We start from the raw sequence: 19950 nt of genomic DNA, 5'->3' as shown, positions 1-19950 counted from the left end.
TATAAGATAAAGATAATTTTTAAATCCCATCTCTACCTGTTAAAACAATTACAAAAAAGGGTAAAGATAGTTTCCTTTTGTTTAACTTGACTTTATCTTAATGTTTGGAAAAAGAGGAATAAGACGATGCAAAAAAAAAAAAAAACAATAATGGGGGAATTATAATCACTTATACTAAATTCTTATCTGAAACTTTATCATTCTATTGCTAAATTTGGCCAATACGTGTAAAAAATATATATATAAAAATTTCCTGCAAAACTAGGAGCAAATGAAATTATACAAACAAACTCTTCTGTAGATAAGCTACGCCTTGTAAAATTTAGGGCCAAGTATAATTTATCTTTTCATGGGATATCTTGATTTTTGCTTTACCCTCTAACATTTATTTTGTGTCACTTAACTTCTTGAAAAACAAAAATGCCTCTCTATTACGCTAAGTCTTTACTTTCTAAATTTTCTATTTCCCTTTTTTGATGAATTTTAACATTTGGTGCGATTTTGATTACTCCAATTAATAGTGGTAAAGTTTCACATGAGAGAAAAATAGGTATATTAGTGAATACATTAACAATTGGATTATTTTCTGAAAATGATAAAAAAAGATTCTAATAACCAAAAGTCCGTTAGAGAAAAACAAACAAGAAAATATCTAAATAACTGATATGTGAATGTGTAATTTAAAAAAAGCAATTAGCTTTGAATTGTCTAATTATAAGGGAAATTAAAGAATAGGTGAAATTAGTGTGTAACTTAATTAATTACACAGAAAAATCTATATAGTTTCTTCAATTTTGTAAATTAGAGAATGGACATCCTACATTTCTTGTGTTGCTTAAATGTAAAAAATTTTAAAAAGAAATATAATTTGGAATTAAAAAAAGAGAGAAGAAAGAAAAAAGGCATAGTAGAGGGGTATTTTTATCTCTTGGGAGGTTAAATGATATAAAAATAAAGATTATCCTAAAATATGTACATGGGTGACGATCGAGATTACGTGGATTGATTTAAGTACAATGGTTGGTTGGATTTAGTATTACGCAAGACAAAACGATTGATCACTAAGCCCAACAAATAATTGCATCCTCATTCGGCTTCATGGTTACGGGCAAGTAAACGTGAATAGAAAGCCGTTATTAATTAACGAGGACGCAAAGGTAATAAACACTCCAATTCTAGAAAAGTGGATAAACTTTGAAGTGTACTGCAGGCTCAAGCTCCTAAAAAGTCCCAAAGACATAGGAAATGGAGCGCCTGTGGTGCCCTCCAGGTCATGGTATCCCTTTCAAGCTTCAACATCACTTCGCCTGTGTTGTTATCAATCAATCAAACCTTGGGGGCCCAATGATTCCTCAAACATCCAACAATTTTCTGGGTCTGCGTCTTCCCGAGAAGGTACTCAATTGTCTCGGAGGAAACATTTTCCCAATCGCAATTAAATAAGACTTTTTATTATTGGTGGAGTATTAATAAGTATTGGTACCTTTCTTCTTCCATAAATTGGGGTATAATTTTCCTTTACTCAGGATCTCCATGCATGCAATCTCGTGCACAACGCATATGCCGTACCTTTTTCTTTCACCCGTTTAACTTGTAGAGATTCACTTTGTTTGGACAGTGAATTTATTTTAAATAATATTTTATTTATATTATAAATATATTTTTAATTATTTTTTTATCTCATATAGATTACATCATAAAAAATATTACAATAATTATTTCAAAAGGTACGGTCCGAACTTGCCAGAGACTCAGTCATGTGTAATCATAATCAAAGTGTCCATTTAAATAATTTTACCAAAAGGGTAAATTTTGCACTACAAATATGTCAAATTAAAGATCAAGATGAAGCATTCTTCATCAGTGTACTGAATGTAGGTTGCAATGCACGAGAAATGAGGGTACAGAGTAGGATTCGTCACAATCAACAAGCCTTTATAAGGCAGGAGTTTAAGAATTCAAGTATTTGTCTCTCCAATATATCACTATATATAATTTTTTTTAAATTCATACAAATACATTATATATTCATTTGATCCGATAGCAGTTTAGTATCCATCGACTCTTTTAAATCCTATTGGATCTCTCCTCTCTAATATAAATTAGAGTAGGAGTAAGAATAAACTAAATTAATTGTTACCGTCTGATAAAAAAAAGGCGAGATTCATCGCTGAGGCTATGTATTTACATGGTAAGCAAATAAAATATCTTGGATTGGAGATTATTTGAAATAATTTTGTGAACAAAGTTATATTTTTTTGATGTGATATGTATAAGATCAAAAAATAATTAAAAAATATGTTAATAATATAAATAAGTTAGTAAATATAAATAAAGCGCAATCCAAACAATTCTATCGTGGATAAAATAGTTTATACTTACTACTACGAACGACGCTGTCTATTCGTTCAAATGCGTGCGTAACTAATGACTACTGAACTAAACCAACTCCCATTAGAGGAGTTGGCCACCACTGTATGTAGTGGGGTGAGAGGTCAAGGGTTCAAATTTTGTCTCCCATCATTGTACCTCAATATGAGGAATTTCTAAATTCATGCGGGTGAGTGGTGCACCCGTCTGGTCTGATGGTGATTCAGTCCCCGTCAGGTTCTCCCGACTCTTTAGGCCCACTCCCTAGAGTCGCTTCCCTTAGATAGTAAGTCCCCCCTCTTAGGAGTAGGAGTAGACTAGATTATGCTAGATGCGTCGCCGTGCAAAAAAAAAAAAAATAATAATGACTACGGAACTAAGGAATTTGATGATTTTTGAATGAGAATTATGTGGTCCACCCTCTAAAGGTGGAGGACAAATGTAGGGAAGGTCGGGGCCAGTCTCTCGTCTTTTAGCATTTGGGTGATACTTCGGATTTGTACACAGCTGTCAATGCCTTCATTTGATTTGACTTATCGGGCCATATAATGGAAAAAATTTATAATTTAAAAATTACAGCTAGCCGCATATCTTGTAACCAATTAATTGGATTATGTTGGTCCGTGGATCTTCCTTAGATTGGTTTTTGGACCGTTTTCTTGTTAATTACTTGTGCGTGTGTATTTATTAATTTGTGTGTGTGTTATTTGTCATTAGGGAAAAAAAAAGTATATATATATAGATTGTTTAATGGGTAATTAATGATTTGAAATTCTCTAAAGAGCGTTAATAGCTATTTAAACAACTATGAACTTTAGTTACCTCCCTAATGTAATTTTTTTCCGACAAACGATAGTACAAGGGAATAATTTAACTATAACTCAACGCACGTTAAAGAGAGTCTCACTCAACCTAAAGAGGATCCACAAGACTTATCCATCCAGACAATTGTTACCTCCATAACGTAATTGGCTCATAAGAAATACAACGGTGGACATCATCAGTTATCGTTTGAAGGACACTTGAGAAGCTGTAGAAAATATTACTGAAATCGAAGATGCAAATTGTTACGTTCCAGAAAGAAAATAATCACTTGGATTTTTTAACTTTAAGTGCGAAGTTTCAAACACCTCATTTATTTTCTTAGATAAAATAAAAGTTAATAAGTATTATTAATAAATTAATTAAAAATCATTCAACATGATTCGCTTGACAAAAGAAAAAAGCTTTCATAAATGGTAGAAAATATATAAAACATGTCACAGCTATATCTAATATAAAAAAATCATTAGATGCAACAATGTTAATAAATAAAAAAGGCTATAATGTGAATCACAAATAGGGTTGCAAACGAGTCGAGTCGAGTCGAAATTTGGGCTAATCGAGCCGAGTCTCGACTAAATTTTACCAAACTCAAGTTCGAGCTCGACGAATTGGCAATTTAAAGCTCGAGATCGAAAAAAATAAAAAATAATTATTTTATTTTTTAAAAAATAATTAAAATAATTTTTTCTTAATAAATAATAAAATATTAAGGATATATATGTAATTTTACTATTAAAATAAGAAAATAAAAAATATATATATATACTTAAAATAAAAAATATATATGTACTTAAAATAAACAAATATTATATATATATAAACTTAATATTTTGAACTCGAGTTCGAGCTCGAACTCGAGCTTGACTCGAACCACTCGCGAGCGGCTCGATTCGTTTGCAACCCTAATCACAAACTATCAGTTCTAACTAATTTGCACGAACTGCTCCATAAATATCTATTTTTTTTTATATCTAATATCCAACCAATTTAAATTCAAAACTGATATTGAAACTTGACGTTCCAAATCAAACGCATAAATCTAAAACAAAAATTCTTAGATATAGGTAAAAAAATAATAAAACATCTACTGGAATACTTTAGGAGACAACAAACTCTTACTAATAAGTGCTGAGAGAGAGAAAACCCTTGTTAAAATACTCTAGGAGAAATTTTAGTAAATATAAAACAAAATACAAAGAGTGTGTTTGGATTGTAAGTTATTTGTCCAAATATATTTGCTTACATCACCATTACAATTTTCAATACACTTTTTTATCTTTTCAATTATCTTTTTATCTCACATACATCACATCACAAAAAGTGTTACAGTAAAAATATCTCAAATAACTTACAATCCATACACACTAGAGAAAAGGAGATCTTGACAATGAAGAGAAGATAGAGAACATGAGTGGACGGGAAGGGAAGGGAATGGATTTTCAAACACCTAATTTATAATTTAAAGAGAATTTAAATCTCTTTTCATCAACCAACTTACCAAAGGCAAATTGGTCGTTCAAGATGCAATATACTGACACAGCACAGTCAAAGTCCCAGTAATTTGCAACTTCTCATTTCAAATTTCTGTCCTACTTTTTGGCCACCAAGCCACAGCTTGTTGCTACTTCACAGCTCTTTTCTCCACATGTTTAGGTCATGGAAATGGGATGTAGGACATTATGATTTGTGAGCATATTTGAAATCCTTGAACCTTGTATAGTAAATCTGCTTATGAATATCTTACATTGGTTGGATCAAATCATTGAACACAAATCAAATCATTTGTTATGTCTCGCGATAGGAACCATCACCTATGTCATGTCTCCCAAATTAGTCAATTACCCAATCGCAAAAGCTGAAATATAGAAGTCCATTATTGAGCCGGGTCACACCATGTTCTGATCTGCTATTCAACCTAATGTGGATGACAAATTTAAGCCCATCAGTCAAATCATGGATCTGGTTACGTGCAAACCAACATGTTCCCAGTGCTTGGTTTGTTTGGACAGAGTATTATTTGAAATAATTATCGTAACATCTTTTATGATGTGATGTATATGAGATAGATAGGTGATTGAAAAATATGTTTATGATGTAAGCGAAATATTATTTGAAATAATTTTACTATCAAAACAAAATGAACCCAGGAACCGGAACCTTGGGACATTTAGCCCCATTTCAGTCCATAAATCGGTAATAATATATTAGGAGAGTTTTGACATTCTTTACTTTAAAATTTTTTCCTTTTATTTCCTAGTAAGGAACTTTAGAATATATAAGAAGCAGGGAGTAGAAGGAAGGAAGGAAGATAGAAACTCAAACCCTAAAAATCCTGAGATCTCAACTCTGATGGCATTCTTTTCTTTATCTACGTCCATGTGTATATATCTATTAAAAATATATAGGGATTTAAGGTTTGCGTCACATTTAGCATAAATGTCCATTTTCTAGCAAAACAAAAACTTAAAATCAACCATATTTTCTTATGTTCCCATTTTTTTAGCGGTTTAAACTTCTACATGTTTATCCAAAATTTTACCACATTTATCGATACACTGGCTACTATTATTTTTTCTTTCCTTTCTTCTTCTTTCTCCTACTTTTCAAATAACCTCATCATATACAATTAAAAATTTTCCCTTTTAATATTTCAATCTATGAAGAAACATACTTTTACACATATTATTAATTGTACTGGCTGCCACATATACCCGGTGTGCCTTAATCACTAACAATTACTATTGTTTTTATTACCCTTCTGCCTTTTTTTTCGTAATATGCTAATCAATTTTTTTTTTTTTGGGTCAAAGTAATATGTTAATCACTTGGGGTATTGAGTTTTGTCAAAATAAAAGAAAAAGGAAAAGAAATTTTTTGGCCGCTGACTACCGACTACTGAGTCTACTGCGGAGTCTTCTGGCATTCAATGGGCAACGGTCATATTTCTTTTCAAAATCTAGTCAAAAGCCTCCGACTTCAAGCATCCGCCACCAATCTCCCCATCTTCCTCTCCTTATCCAGCCAGCCAGCCAGCATCATCAAAACTCATAACCAACTCGACTGTGTTTCTCTTTCCTTCGTCCTCCTTTCCTCTCTCTCTCTCTCGACCTTTGAACTAGATCATGACTACCATATTAGTACCTGAGTGAAGACCAGCCGCCATCCTTTTAAGGAAAGTAGCCTAGCTAGCTACTCGATTATGGGGTGCTTTTTTGCTTGCTTTGGCTCCTCCAAAAAGCACCACAAAACCAAAAAGCCCGAAAGTTTAACTTCCCCTAAAAATCAGGTAAACTGAAAGCCATGTTTAATAATTAGTAGTAATAATGACTGCTTTTTCAGCTGTTAACATTTGAGAGTTCGTTGGTTTTCTTTAATGATGATCTTGATTCGTGGTGGGAGACTCTTTCTTGCAGAATTTAAATGAAAGCCATGAAGTAAATGAAGCTCTAATATGCAGCAATCAAGCAGATGAAGAAGGAGCCGAGATTGCAGATCCCATTGAAGTCATTCCAGAAATTAAGTAAGCTCTCACTTCTTTAACATCTTTGTTTATGGTCTTTTACTTCATCCCTTTTAAATGTAGAAAAATTAGTGGCTGGTGCATGTTTGTCAATTCTTTATATAAAACTGCTTAAATATTTCAGGATATTTCTTACATTTTGTTCTTCTGTTATTTTTTAGAGGTAAAAATGAGGAGCAGGTGAGTACAAGTTTCGGAAAGAAAGTCACATTTGATTTACTTTTGAAAGCTCCTGAGGAATGCCAAGCCCAAGAAGGCGCGCTAGAAAATGATCAGAAACGAAAGAAGAGGGATGAAAGCAGACCTGAGGTCATCCTAGATTTTCCTAGTTCCAGTGAGAAGAAGGAAGGCAAAGCAAAGAAAGAAGAGAGCAAAGACGAGGCCGATTTACTTTCCGATTCAACTATTTCAAGCCTTTTCACATATCCTCCAAACCATAGGTACCAGAACTGTGAATCTAGTGATGATGAGTGTGTTGATATGGGTTTGAAAAAGAACAATCCAGAGGACGAGGAGCATGATGGGAAGAGTGATGACAACATGGATGGCAATTACGAGGAGAAAAATGGTTCTGAAGATTCAGTTGATATCCAAGAAGAGTCATCTGAATTATTCTCTATATCTATCGAGTCTAGAAAACAAAGTTCTGCAGTTGAAAGAGATGAGAAAGAGGTCAGCAGTCCGCTTAAACCAGCTTCAGACAGAGAGGTAAACAGGCCGAATGCTAGAGATAGGACTCAATATGTTCATCCTGTGCTGAACCCAATAGAGAACCTTGGGCAATGGAAAGCCGTGAGAGCCAAAACCACCTCATCCCTGGAGCATCAGGAAAAGGAAAATCTCAATTTGGTGCAGGAATTCACGATCCCTTGCGCTGAAAAAGAAAATTCTTCGTTGACTTCTAAAAATCCTATACCTTTTAGTGAAGAACCTAACCCGAATCAATCACAACAGCAGCGGTCAAAGAGATTTTCCAACCGACTTAGGCACGATGAAGTTGCAGTTGATACTAGCCTTTCAAGCTGGTTAATGGAATCTGATAAGACTCCGCCTGATGGGAATAGTCCAGGTTCTGTTGGGAACTCAGCCCCAAAGAAAACCGAGTCTCCAACAAGCTTTGAGGATAGGCCAATTTTGGGAGTATTGACAGTAGAAGACTTGAAACAGATGTCTAAATCTGCGACTCCATCTCCTAGACGATCACCAAGGCACAGTCCAGATGAGATGCCTATAATAGGTACAGTAGGGAGTTACTGGAGGCACACAAGAGAAGCCAGAGCTGCTGACACTCGTTCACCTGGCAAAGGAACGTCAGTCACATCCTGCACGACATCAAGAGAGTGCAGAAAGGTATCGAGCGTATTTCAGTTGTCCAATTGGAACTTGAATAGTAGATTTCATGTGCTGATATATGATCCGCGCTTTGCAGGGCGGAATGAACGGCCACCATACACCATTTCAGGCCAGGTTAGAGAGAACGCTGGACGGTGCTACGGTCCAAGTTTAGCATATCTACTAACCGGAGTCTAACCAGTTCTGTTCGTTCTATTTGCTGCAATTTCGAAGTGTGAAGTCCAATGTTACGGTGAGAGTGTCAAATTCTTCAATTAAGAAGAGGATGAGAGTCGCTTGGATTAGATGCTTCAAATATCATGTTTTGCAGTTTTGCAATGAGCGACCAACCAGATCATATCATAATTATCAGCGCAACATCAAGCTGTATCTATCAAAATACTTTGAATGGCCATTTTTCCACCGAAAATTTAAATTTTCCATGAACACACGTCTCAATAACATTTTTACGTCACACCGTCACACATATCAAATCAATATAACACATTTTTCTACAAAACCTTTAGAAAATATTAACTGTCTCTTTGATCCAATAGTGCACAAAAAAAAAAAAAAAAAAAATCGAATCTGCTGTGCTATATACAATTCGCCACGTCCTTGAGCTGCACCCCAAATGCCATATTATGCTTAGACACAACATTGAGGCATTAACAACAAAGTTCTTTACAGGTTTGGAGCATGTTAAACCATTAAAGTGAACCTTGGAAACCCGAGAACCAGGCAAAGCCCTCAAATATTAGGACCAAGCCTAGCAGCCCAGCCCATCAGCTGAAAATGGCAAATCTCATGTAACTGAACTGAGGTAACAGGCCAACTGCTAGTATAATTAAACAAAAGAATTAAGCTGCAGAAATTGATTTCTGGCTACAGATGTACAATTTACTGTTTAAGTTTAGTGTAGACTATATAGCAAGATGATAAAGGCTTCCTGAAATGCGGCATAATAGGAAGCATCACTCGGTACTTGGAGAATACAGTACAGAACTGCTACAAGCCTACCATGCACAGATTTTTGGGCACGAAGATATTAGACTCTACTTCATGTACTACATCTGAAGGTTGGGTCCAAATACCCCTATAAAAAGATATCCTACGTATCATGAAAAAGCCGCCGAATTTGCTCCACTGTCGCAGGCATCAAGGTGACTGGGCAGCGCTTGTACTGTATTTGCACGAAGTGAAGAATGCAGGTATTAATGTGATAATTCTATTCAACATTTAATGAACATGTTCTGCAAGTTTACCATGATCAATAAACAGGTATGGAGAAACAAACCTGAGAGACGTATTTAAATATGCAAGAATAACAAAAGACAAATCCTGAAACAGCCACAGCTGATGGATTTACACGCTTTTGTGAACACAAAGGGCATAACGTTCTATCTGGAGGTAGTGGAATTCCCTCCTTTGCAACCTGTTTCAAAATGAAGCAATAATCTGTGTGTGAATATCAAATTTCTCAAGAAACACAATGTGCATAAAGTCCTTCATACTTTTTCATTCTTGTCCTTTTCTTTCATTTTTTTTCAATTTGTGTAAGAAACCTTATCATTATAGCATTTCTGCACCTATGATTGTTATTTTTTTTTCATTTATTACCATCAATGGTGCCCCCATGCAAAAATTTCCCAAGACTTGGCAATGCGTGAGCCACACGTGTCAGATAGGAATAACTTCACTATGGGAACTATTCATATGAAACATAACAATTACTGCACCTTACTCACGAGTCACAAAAGAATGTCCTACATGCAAGAAAATATAAAATCTTAAAAAGCCACCAACCGTTTGTGGAACTTCCTACACATTAAAAGAAAATAACCTCACCTTTGGGGGAGGAGGAGGTGGTGGTGGGGGATACACTGTTGGAGCAGACATTCTCTCCTCAGCAGATTGGTACCACCATTCCATCATCTGACATTCACATCAATAATGAAAAGTCATGGATTTTATTCGCCATCTTGTGTGGAAATCTGTGTGTCTTTGAGAGAGAGAGAAAGAGAGTACAGGGCAATAATGGAAAAGAAAATACAGCTAATAAGGCGCATGATTCAACATAATCAAGTCTGAAACCAACAGAGTTTTTAATATAATGAAAAACAGACCCCAATGAAGGGGACTTTAAAATAAATAAAGAAGAATATGAAACCAACAGAAAAATCAAATGAACCAATGATGATAAGACAATGACATGAAGATAAAAAAAGAATCAAATAAAGTTGCTAATGCAGGATTTGACATAATCTCGGTGAAGTGCACTTACTTTAAAGAAAAATACTGCAGCAATTAAACCAGTTTGTGCATAGTCAAGAACTGCATACATACTGCTTAGAAGTGCACCTTGCACTGCCTGAAATGCAAATAGCCAAGTTATTGATCATAGAACCTTCAAAATAGTCATTGAATTTATAGTTTCAAAAAGATGACAACCACTAGAATCTTAGAGCCAAATTTGTTGAGGTTCAGAAATATGATAGATAACATGATAGGCATCTACATGCACAATGCTTGAATAACCATGGTAACTGCTCCACATAATCTCAGACTATTAACAATATTCAAAGTATCAGCATAAAACCATTAAGAAATATGGAATCACATACCTTCAGCCAAGGGGGGCCACGGAGTCTCTCACGTTCGCGGCTCCTGATTTTAGAAATTCTTGAAGATGTATCCATCTACCTTGTCAAAAGAAAGTGCCCATGCTCAAAGAAATGAAAGGAAATAAGTAGAAACATAACTGAAATCAGTCCATCATAAATGCACTGCTAGGTCCTAAAAAAAGGTTTAAAGATGGCTCAACTGATTCAACTAACATCTACAAGTATGTCGAAGAGTGGTTTGATTGAATAAATAAACACTTTCTCCATTTTAAATACAAATTTTCTTACTTGATCTTTTCCTCAAACTACCAGCTTTGTGGAGATAAATATAAGACTTATATGAAAATGCACCTAGTCAAGTGTCTGATAGTTAAAGAACACATAGAAAAAAAATTTAAAGTAAGCAACATTCATGGTTTGGAGATATGCATGAATTTCCATGCAAGATCCTATATAAGTATAGATTACCAAGTTGTAAACTGATTTAGATAGCAAAGTTAGTCCACAGACAAGAAGGATGACAATAGATCTAATAGATCAGTACACATGATACATATCTAGAATAAGTACCAGCTCCTGCCCTGTAGCTCGACAAACATGAATCCCTAAAACGTGTAATCCTAAAGAGTAGAACCCAGTAGCATCTAGTAGATACAAAAGCTGATAAGCAAAAGACAATCCTGCAAAGAAAAAACAGGTCAATTAGAGGAAACTAAATTCATATCATTTGTCACAGCTTATGGAAGATGGTCTTATGGAAGATGGTCCAAAGAATAATTACAACTCCATCCAAAAGAAAAAAGTTCCCGCTCCTTACCAAGCACGCCTTTTGGTGCCATTTTCAGTAGAAAACTATTAAATTCATCCAAGTGTAAAGTGAAAACATTTTACTTTGTGGATGCGGAGTGGGTGCATCCAATAATTAAACAAATTAACAAGCATGCATTGCCATGAGCTCAGATTCCTAAGTCCTAGCGTAGCAAGGTTTGGAAAGAGCAAGACATAGATTGGCATAAGCACACAGATAGAACATGAAGAAGGCGACAGCATTAAATCCAAGTGAAGCTTAAGCAAATCTAGAATAAGGAGGAAAAGCCAGTGAATTTTCAACACCCAAACTACACATAAATGAGACTAGCATTAACCTTCACTTCCAGCGTGTATCCACGGGTAGCAAGCAGCTATAATCTTCTGTATTCTCTTCATGACGCATCTTCTCGTGGTAGATGCTTCTTCACCAGAACTGCTCCCAGAAGCTGAGGAATTTCCACTTCCATCAAAGTAGTCTATGTTGCCAAATCTTTCCTCACCCTCACCCCATAAGCTCGCTTGAAGTGTAGCTTCCCTTTCTCTATTGTATACATACTGCAATTTGGACCTAAAATACGGCAACACAACCTACACAACGTTTATCTAACTCAGAACACAGTAAACAAACTCTACTAAAAATAAAAAAAAGCCAGAAGCTTGCTTGAGTGTCAAAAAGGAAGGATCTTTGACAACAGAAACATATCCAGCATTAAAAAACGACCAATCGAGAGTAATGAGAACAACCGATAAAAAAAAAGGGCTTATTTCAAAAATTATGAATCGTCACATAGACAAAATTCTTCTCCATTATGCAAAACATGAAGTAACTGAATTTAAGGAGTGCCAAAAGAAAACGAAACAATTACCAAAACTACAACAGAGAGGATTTTCTGGCGTTTCTCTAAGCCATTATGATGAATTGCGTCAGCAGGGGAATCCAATGGCAAAATCTTCTTCTTGCTGTGAATATTATCCTTTGTTTTTACTTTAATATTAACCGCTCTTCTTCTCAACCCATAAAGAGACTCGGCAAAAGAAGCATCGGTTGTTCTCAAGCTGTGGGTTTCCAAGACAAGCATTAGCAAAGCGAAGAATTCATCCTCATAGTCCAGGATTTTGTGAATAAAGGGTCTTCTTAAAGCCAATACCTACAAAACAAAACAAGCCCAGTTACTGAATTAAAACAAAAAAGAAGACAAAAAAACAAGAATTTTGATGAAAATTGAAGAACCCAAATGGAGTTTGAACTTTGAGTAGCTTACACCGAGAGAGTAAGTGAGAGCAGCACGAAGACTAGACGGGAGCTGTTGGGCAGCGGCCATTTCGAAGAAGGTGGGACGAGTCCCTTGTCCTCCTACCTGAAACAACATCCCTCCTCTTTACTTTCTTTCTTTAACTCTTCCTCAACTTGCCTCCTCCTTCTTCTGGTTTTGCCCTGCTTGATTTTTCGGCTTGGGTATGCCAGTAAGAGAAAAGTGCTGGCCCTCAACGGGTGAGAGGCTGGAGCACAGAAACGGGGAAACGGGGGATCCACTCTCGAGGCTTCAACCAAATTTTTGGCACGAGTATTGATCCCAAAAGCAGCATCTACTCGTAGTCTCGTATTAAACTTTCTGTACGGCCAAAAAAATTATTTATTTGCATTATAAACAAAATTTTCAATATACTTTTTTAATCATTATTTTTATCTCACATATATAATATTATAGTAATTATTTTAAATAATCTCTTATCCAAACTCAAGTCTGCATACACTGTCATAAAGAATCCCTTAAAATTTTGAAAACTGTATATATATTCCCTTAACTTTAGAATCAACTAAACAAAGTAAATTAATCCTTTCTCTTGTTTTCATTTTTTTGTATGTTAGCTTGGGTTAAAGATCCAATTCTACTTCTCTCGTTAATATCCAATTATATGTCATTTAAGTTTGAAACTTCTCACTTACACTTAAAAAAAAAAAGTGTTATACAAAAATTCACAATTCAATAGCCGTTTAAAACTACAAAATATGAACTACCTTGAAAAAATAACTCTAATCCATCAATAAGTTTTAGAATGCACATTGATCTTGCTAATACAAAACTAAAATTAAAAACTAATATAGCTGCATTTCATTAATCACCAATGTGGCATCAAATTTTCATATGTGTAAGTGATAGTGAAGTTGTATACATGAGTGAATACATTTCATCTCTTTTCTTGGAGGAGCAACTAAATTGGTGAGATTTCCTATCAAAATCAAGATTAGTGACATCTCTCATGACGACATTGAGAATGGACCTTTGTCACTATGTGCGACCAAAAAGGCCTAAGACAATGATCTCCGGCCCAAAAGTCATCAGCCCAACCAATCAGCATTCCAACTTCCCAGTCCTCCGTCTTCGAGTGTTCGCCGCCGGCTAGTTAGCAACCATGGCCAACACAGTCCGCGTCGCTGCCGCTCAGATGACTTCGATCAACGACGTCGCCGCAAACTTCGCCACCTGCTCTCGCCTCGTTAGAGTACCTTCCTCCACTGACCATTTTTAGTGTTATTTTGCTTTACTTTTTAAATTATTTACTGTGCAACGAGTTGACTTTGAGGACTCTCCGTTGGTTCTGCAGCGAATGGAAAATTCAAAACACAATAAGAACTAGGATTTTTTTTCTCGCTTTGCTTTCCTTTCTCTCTCTCTCTCTCTCTCTCTCTCTCTCTTTTTTTTTTTAAATTGGAAACGGATGTGTACCTACTTTATTCCTAAATGTAATTTTTTTAAACTAAATTCCTGCGAATGGTTGTATTACTGGGAATTTTCTTGATTGGACTATTATCTGAGGGTGTTGAATAGCTGCCTCTAAAAGTTGTATGTGCTGAATATAGGCTATAACGGAGGGATTTGTTATGACCAATGAACACGAAAGCACAAGAGGTCTTTATTTGAGGTATTTGGTTTGGATTCTAGTTTTGGAAAAGAAAAACACATAACATAAGAAAGAGCTTCAGCCCTGCTGTTTCCTTGACTTGGTGCTTGTGCATCCCCAACATAAACTAATACATAGTGGGATTTTTGGTGTGAAACGATTGTTAACTCTTAAATTGTATGCAGGGGATTATAATTGAAAGAAGAGTTGCAAAATAGATGAATCGTGGTTTAAGTTTGATCTTGCCACTTATGTGCTAGAGTGTGAAGTTATGGCTATGATCACACGTCGGACTAGTAATGAAGCTTGGTTTGTAACTTTTACCACTGGGTAGTTGGCGAATTTCCATTTGGACTTGTTATTTACCAAGAAAGGAACGCTAAGAGGACAATTTGTATTTCAAATTCTAGATACCTATTGCCAATACCAGGAGAGAATGGCTGCTGATGCAGAGGGGCACATTTAAGATAATTGATGCTGCTGAATGTTTTGCGGCGATTACACATGTAGATTGCTTTTGCCACAGTTAGTGGTTCAAGCTCCATAGGAAAGTTTACCCACAGAAGTTACTGGCTGAAACTTACAATGTGCGGGATCTCATGTAAAAGGGGGAGAGGAAGTTATTAACTTCAAAGGGAAATTGTTGTCATTCTTTAATACCTTTGTTGATTTTTCTTCCGAAATATATTGTGAACTAAAAGGATATGGTTCTTTTCCATCATTTTTTGCTTTCAGAATATCCTTTTCTTCTCCCTTCACACTTCATGATCCAAACAGGAACTAAATATCTGTTGCAGTAGGTCATAAGCAACATAGAAGTTACACTATTGGGATTTTGTAGGTGTCATATTTTCAAACTAATAATTAAAGCTTAATTTTTGTAAGGAAGCAGCTTCAGCTGGGGCGAAATTGATTTGTTTTCCAGAAAATTTTTCATATGTTGGTGACCTAGCTGGAGACAGTTTGAAGGTTGCTCAACCATTAGATGGACCAATTATGAAGGAGTATTGTTCTCTTGCAAGGTAAGGCCAAGAACCCTTTTTCCTTTCACTTTTCTAGTCTTTTAGGAGAAAAAGAAAAAAAATTCTAAGGATATAAGGAAACATCAAGGGAGATCCTGCTCTCCACCCTTTGAAGTAATAGTAATTTATTCTAAACGGTCTTGATTGGTTAAAACTTCCACTTTTTGGTTATTTCTCAACCCATTCAATTGGTTGTTCAAGTGAATTTTTTTTTCTTGTTATTTGGTATTATGAGCTTCCGAACTATGAAGCTAAAATTTTACTGTCTTTGTGAAGGGATTCAAATATGTGGCTGTCTCTTGGAGGATTCCAAGAAAAAGGACCTGATGATGCACATCTATGCAATGCTCATGTTTTAATTGATGATGCTGGGACTATCAGAAGTGTATTCCGGAAGATGCACCTGTAAGATCTTTGACACTATTTTTCCCCTGGTCTTACTGTTCTATTTGGGTACAACTAAATCACCAGATACTCTCATTTATGTCGATGGTATCTCAAAGACACGAGTTTATGCCAATGATATCTCAATTATCCTGTAAATTTCTTAGATCGAATATCTGAATAAGTTGTTGAACATTTGAAGATTTGACGTGGATGTCCCTGGAAGTGCAGTTTACAAGGAGAGCTGCTTTACAGAAGCTGGTATGAAATATAGCTTTATTTGTTCATAGCCATGCTATTTTCTCTATATGGTATTCCAAGAGATGGATATCTATATAGGTGCATATGTGTCTGTCTACCTGGATAACTTGTTGGCGTATATTTTATGGTCGGTGCAATTGTTCCAGATCAAACCAAATGATTATCTTGAAATTTTGTTTTTGAAGATGGATTTAAGGTATCAACTAATCAGTGAATTCAGAACCTAGCTAGGTAGATCCACAATTACCAAGTGGGTGCCAAGAATTCCAAATTACAGTACTTAATTTAGTTCATTTTCCTTCCAATAGTTGTTGCACCCCATCTCGCTCTCTCTCTCTAAAAACTGATGAGCTTTTACAGGGAAGGAGATTGTTACAGTAGATAGCCCCTTTGGACATTTAGGTCTGACAGTGTGTTATGATTTGAGATTTCCGGAGCTTTATCAGCAGTTGAGGTTCCACCATAATGCACAGGTAAAAATTCATTTTATGCACGTGGGAATAGTAGTTGTATCCTTATACAGTGATTTGCACTTTTCCCTTTGGCAGGTCTTACTGGTACCTGCTGCTTTTACAAAACCAACAGGTCAAGCACACTGGGAGATTCTTCTTCGTGCTCGTGCAATTGAAACTCAATGTTATGTATGAATGTTCTTCATCCTCCTCTAACATTTTGGTTTTCTACTATTAGTTTACTGCCAAAGGTTTTTTTTTTTAATTTATTTTTATTTTTAAGCACCATCTGTAATAGTTGATTGAACAACACTTCAGCTTGTAGTGTTTTGTTATATGCAAGTTTTATGATTTTATCGTTTTCTTAGAATTGAATAGCGAAAAACAATCTGCATTGATTTTCTTTGCGTTCATACCTCTTCAAGATAAGCCTGAAAGAGTCTAGATGTTCTCCTCTCATGGTTACTGCATATTGACATGTGCAATCTAATAAACGTCTGCCTGAAATTTTCAGCTACATGAAGTTGTTCTTTGGAAAGACATTGCATGTTTTAGTTGCTATTGATATTTACCGAAATATGTATTTTAATATGTGTGTCTAATTTTGTATTAAAACATTAGTTAATTGCAATAACTGCATGGAGGAGGGTCAACTCCAATGGATGTACAGTTATTAGTTTCTTTGAAAATCCCATGAATCCATCTTTTGACAACAGGACAAAATGCCAGGCAATGATCTTCAAAACTATGTTTGTGAATGGGTAGCTCCTACACAGACAATATGGTACCTGTGTCATAGCATTTTTGACAAGAATATTCACCCTGGATGCATATGTTATACATCTGAGACGTTCAATTTCTGGAGTTCTCTTTTATACTGGGTTTTTAACATACGTTTTATCTGATGGTATAAGCTCTCTTTCCTGATTTTATGCCACTGTTTCACAGTCATAAACATCTTACAGGTCATAGCTGCTGCGCAAGCTGGAAAGCATAATGACAAAAGAGAAAGCTATGGTGACACCTTGATAATTGATCCATGGGGAACAATAGTTGGGCGGTTGCCGGGTCTGAAATATTTTCTTCCCCTATTCAATTTCTTTGGTTTTAACTTCTTTCCCTCTGTATGGTCCTTAGTTGACTTGTTTGATTTGGATATAGGCTCACTCTGAAACAGGCAGATGGAAAGCACGATTATGTATTTTCTCTTTCTTTTTTTTCCCCCTCTGCTTATTTTTTTGTTCCCCTCCGGAAAGAAGGGTGTTTGTGTGTGTGTGGGTGGGTGGGGGGGGGGAAGGTTTGATCATATAGGGAATGAATGTACCTATCCATTGACCGTCTCCTTTTCACAGCTGGACTTGCATGGTAGATGCTGCGTCACTACTTGATAGGTTAGATTTATGGCAGTAACCTGATCAGAGAGGGGGGCTTAGAAATTTGACCACTACCTCTCTCTCCAAGGAAGTTGCTAGTCTTGTGCCTTTAAATTAATGTTTATGTCATGGTCAATATGTTCCAAGGGAAAGCTAGATCAGAGCTCCAAAACAACATATTAAATTCTCTCAATTCATTTGAGGGAGCTTTGTATGGTCAAATCACTTGTATGAGAAATAGTATTTTGCGATCGTATTAGCTGAAAGCTTCTTGCAAGAGACAATTTCAAACTTAATGACCATATTATACTGTTCAAATGCTGTTCCAGATCGTTTGTCAACTGGCATTGCTGTTGCAGATATTGACTTCTCTTTCATTGATTCAGTTAGAGCAAAAATGCCCATATGCCAGGTAACTGGAAGTTGTTTACTATGCTTTATTACTACACAAATTCATTCTTCTCCCCCTCCCCCAAAAACACCCCAATGGAAAGCCAAAAAATGGTTTTATTGATTTAAATATGTTGAATTTGCATTCCCGAATAGCAAAAACATCGTCTTACTTAGCATTTCTCATTTGACGTAACCACATATTCTTCCTCATGACCTAGTTGCATTGTAATCCTTTCAGCATCGGAAGCCCATTGAGTTCTGGAAATCTGCCTCTCTGTAGGTGAGACGCAACCGTTCTAAGCATACACTGAACTTGCACAGGCTTTGGTCCATTTGTAATGCTCGTAACGGGATGCAATTGTGCAACTGCATTGTTAGGAAGTTCATGAAGCCTTCTCCGATTCATTGTCTTTCTGCTTGTTTACTGTTACCACAACCTTTGTACCATCTGTGATCATAATGGTCTCTCTCTCTCTCTCTCTCTCTCTCTGTGCATGCGTGCATAGACATCCACTCGGCATGCGCAGCACTGCAGTCTTGTATTAGGAGGAGAGATAGCAGGAGGGAGAAATCCGGAACTTGTTATTTTGTACTTAAAAAAGCAAACTTGTTAGAGGTCCAATGCTTTGATTTACTCGTTACTATTTTGGATAGAGCGCAAATGTAACCATTTCATGAGTTGAGGTCATTTATGGCCTTTTTTTAAAAATTATTTAGTCCAAAAGTAAAATTAAGTCCATGAACGTGAAATGCTTATTACATGCGGGGCAGTTCGATTCATGTCTTTCATTTCAAAGGGGATACTCGATGGGCTTATTCCATATATCAGAGGGAACAATTTTATTTTTTCCCCTACTACAATTACATTGAAGCTCGCAAAACACTCTCTTTTGTCATTTGTCAGCCGGCCTTGTGTGCGATTTTCCTGATATGCAACCCGGGGGAAGGAATATCTATTTTAGTCGAACAAAAGAATAAAGCCAATAGCCGCGGCCCATCAATTCGGTGTTCAAAATTGAAAGGCATAAAGCAATTGCAGAAATGCTGCTTGCAATCGGGGAACTCAAGGTTGAGACCGATTTGTTTGATCAGGCTCTCTCAACCTACGGGGATGTGAGATTATTGGTACTAAAAGCCAAGGTTTTTTGTTATAAAACTACATGAATTAAAGTCTTTTGACGTGAGATTATTTATACGTCATCATTTTATTATCCTCTTTTTCATTATAATATCTCTCACTATAGATTCCATCGTATCGAATATAATAGTATGAACTCACGATCAAATCACATATTTATTTTAATAACTAGGGAGGGACAGCCCGCGCGACGCGCGGGAATTTGGTGCTTGTGATTCAAGATAATTAATAATTATTGTTTAATATTTTATAGTATGGGAACTGAAGTATGATGATTTTATCTTGTGATTTTAATAGAAAAATTATAAGTTACATAGTGAGTCAATAAAAATAATGTGCAGTAAAACATCCTTATCGTTATACTATATAAGAATCCGTTGTGATCAAAGGTTATGTTTGAATTTCAACTGCAAAGATAAGGGTAGTTTGAAAATGTAAAAATGTTTGAAGTGCAATTGAAAAATATTCAAAGGTCTCTTCTAAAACTTATCCAAGATGATAAAACATTTTAAAGTATCAATTGGACCCTTCATCTCTCGAAT

General features: G+C 35.8%; 3 protein-coding genes across 6 annotated transcripts; 2 read left to right on the top strand and 1 right to left on the bottom strand.

The window, feature by feature from the left end:
• Positions 1-6199: 6199 nt before the first annotated feature.
• Positions 6200-8397, top strand: LOC113725564 (uncharacterized). The gene is made up of 4 exons (XM_027248797.2): positions 6200-6481; positions 6609-6715; positions 6877-8065; positions 8145-8397. The coding sequence occupies exons 1-4, from the start codon at positions 6395-6397 to the stop codon at positions 8220-8222; spliced, it is 1461 nt and encodes a 486-aa protein (XP_027104598.1). The 5' UTR covers positions 6200-6394; the 3' UTR covers positions 8223-8397.
• A 460-nt stretch (positions 8398-8857) lies between these two features.
• LOC113725563 (peroxisome biogenesis protein 12-like) lies at positions 8858-13083 on the bottom strand. The gene is made up of 9 exons (XM_027248795.2): positions 12744-13083; positions 12348-12629; positions 11817-12069; positions 11242-11351; positions 10672-10746; positions 10332-10418; positions 9896-9982; positions 9345-9482; positions 8858-9230 (listed from the first exon to the last, which is right to left on the bottom strand). The coding sequence occupies exons 1-9, from the start codon at positions 12849-12851 to the stop codon at positions 9159-9161; spliced, it is 1212 nt and encodes a 403-aa protein (XP_027104596.2). The 5' UTR covers positions 12852-13083; the 3' UTR covers positions 8858-9158.
• A 655-nt stretch (positions 13084-13738) lies between these two features.
• Positions 13739-18892, top strand: LOC113725562 (deaminated glutathione amidase, chloroplastic/cytosolic-like). 4 transcript variants are annotated; one of them, XR_003457362.2, is made up of 10 exons: positions 13742-13986; positions 15271-15407; positions 15684-15812; positions 15994-16052; positions 16413-16525; positions 16601-16693; positions 17470-17572; positions 17666-17702; positions 18207-18289; positions 18509-18892. XR_003457362.2 is itself a non-coding variant. In XM_027248794.2 (9 exons), exons 1-9 carry the CDS (start codon positions 13897-13899, stop codon positions 18548-18550), a joined length of 849 nt encoding a protein of 282 aa, XP_027104595.1. In that variant the 5' UTR covers positions 13744-13896; the 3' UTR covers positions 18551-18892. The 4 variants fall into 4 exon arrangements, 1 of the variants encoding a protein (XP_027104595.1); XR_003457361.2 differs by having other exon boundaries at positions 13739-13986; positions 17470-17702; XR_011838870.1 differs by having other exon boundaries at positions 17666-18289.
• Positions 18893-19950: the final 1058 nt, after the last annotated feature.

This window comes from Coffea arabica, chromosome 2c (genome assembly GCF_036785885.1).
Source record: "Coffea arabica cultivar ET-39 chromosome 2c, Coffea Arabica ET-39 HiFi, whole genome shotgun sequence".
NCBI classification, from domain to species: Eukaryota; Viridiplantae; Streptophyta; class Magnoliopsida; order Gentianales; family Rubiaceae; genus Coffea; species Coffea arabica.
Note: the sequence above shows the minus strand (reverse complement) of the source record. Positions and strands in the feature narration are given on the sequence as shown.

What these genes read in the sequence shown, in the direction of transcription:
- LOC113725563 (XM_027248795.2), bottom strand. Translation starts at nt 12,851, where the DNA reads ATGTTGTTTCAGGTAGGAGGACAAGGGACTCGTCCCACCTTCTTCGAA. An exon ending in CTGCAGTATTTTTCTTTAAA is followed by an intron (nt 9,983 to 10,331) that starts GTAAGTGCACTT and finishes TGTGAATGTCAG; the next exon opens with ATGATGGAATGGTGGTACCA. An exon ending in CACCTCCTCCTCCCCCAAAG is followed by an intron (nt 9,483 to 9,895) that starts GTGAGGTTATTT and finishes ATTTTGAAACAG; the next exon opens with GTTGCAAAGGAGGGAATTCC.
- LOC113725562 (XM_027248794.2), top strand. Translation starts at nt 13,897, where the DNA reads ATGGCCAACACAGTCCGCGTCGCTGCCGCTCAGATGACTTCGATCAAC. An exon ending in GAGTATTGTTCTCTTGCAAG is followed by an intron (nt 15,408 to 15,683) that starts GTAAGGCCAAGA and finishes GTCTTTGTGAAG; the next exon opens with GGATTCAAATATGTGGCTGT. An exon ending in CAAAAATGCCCATATGCCAG is followed by an intron (nt 18,290 to 18,508) that starts GTAACTGGAAGT and finishes TAATCCTTTCAG; the next exon opens with CATCGGAAGCCCATTGAGTT.
- LOC113725564 (XM_027248797.2), top strand. Translation starts at nt 6,395, where the DNA reads ATGGGGTGCTTTTTTGCTTGCTTTGGCTCCTCCAAAAAGCACCACAAA. An exon ending in TAACTTCCCCTAAAAATCAG is followed by an intron (nt 6,482 to 6,608) that starts GTAAACTGAAAG and finishes TCTTTCTTGCAG; the next exon opens with AATTTAAATGAAAGCCATGA. An exon ending in CATCAAGAGAGTGCAGAAAG is followed by an intron (nt 8,066 to 8,144) that starts GTATCGAGCGTA and finishes CGCGCTTTGCAG; the next exon opens with GGCGGAATGAACGGCCACCA.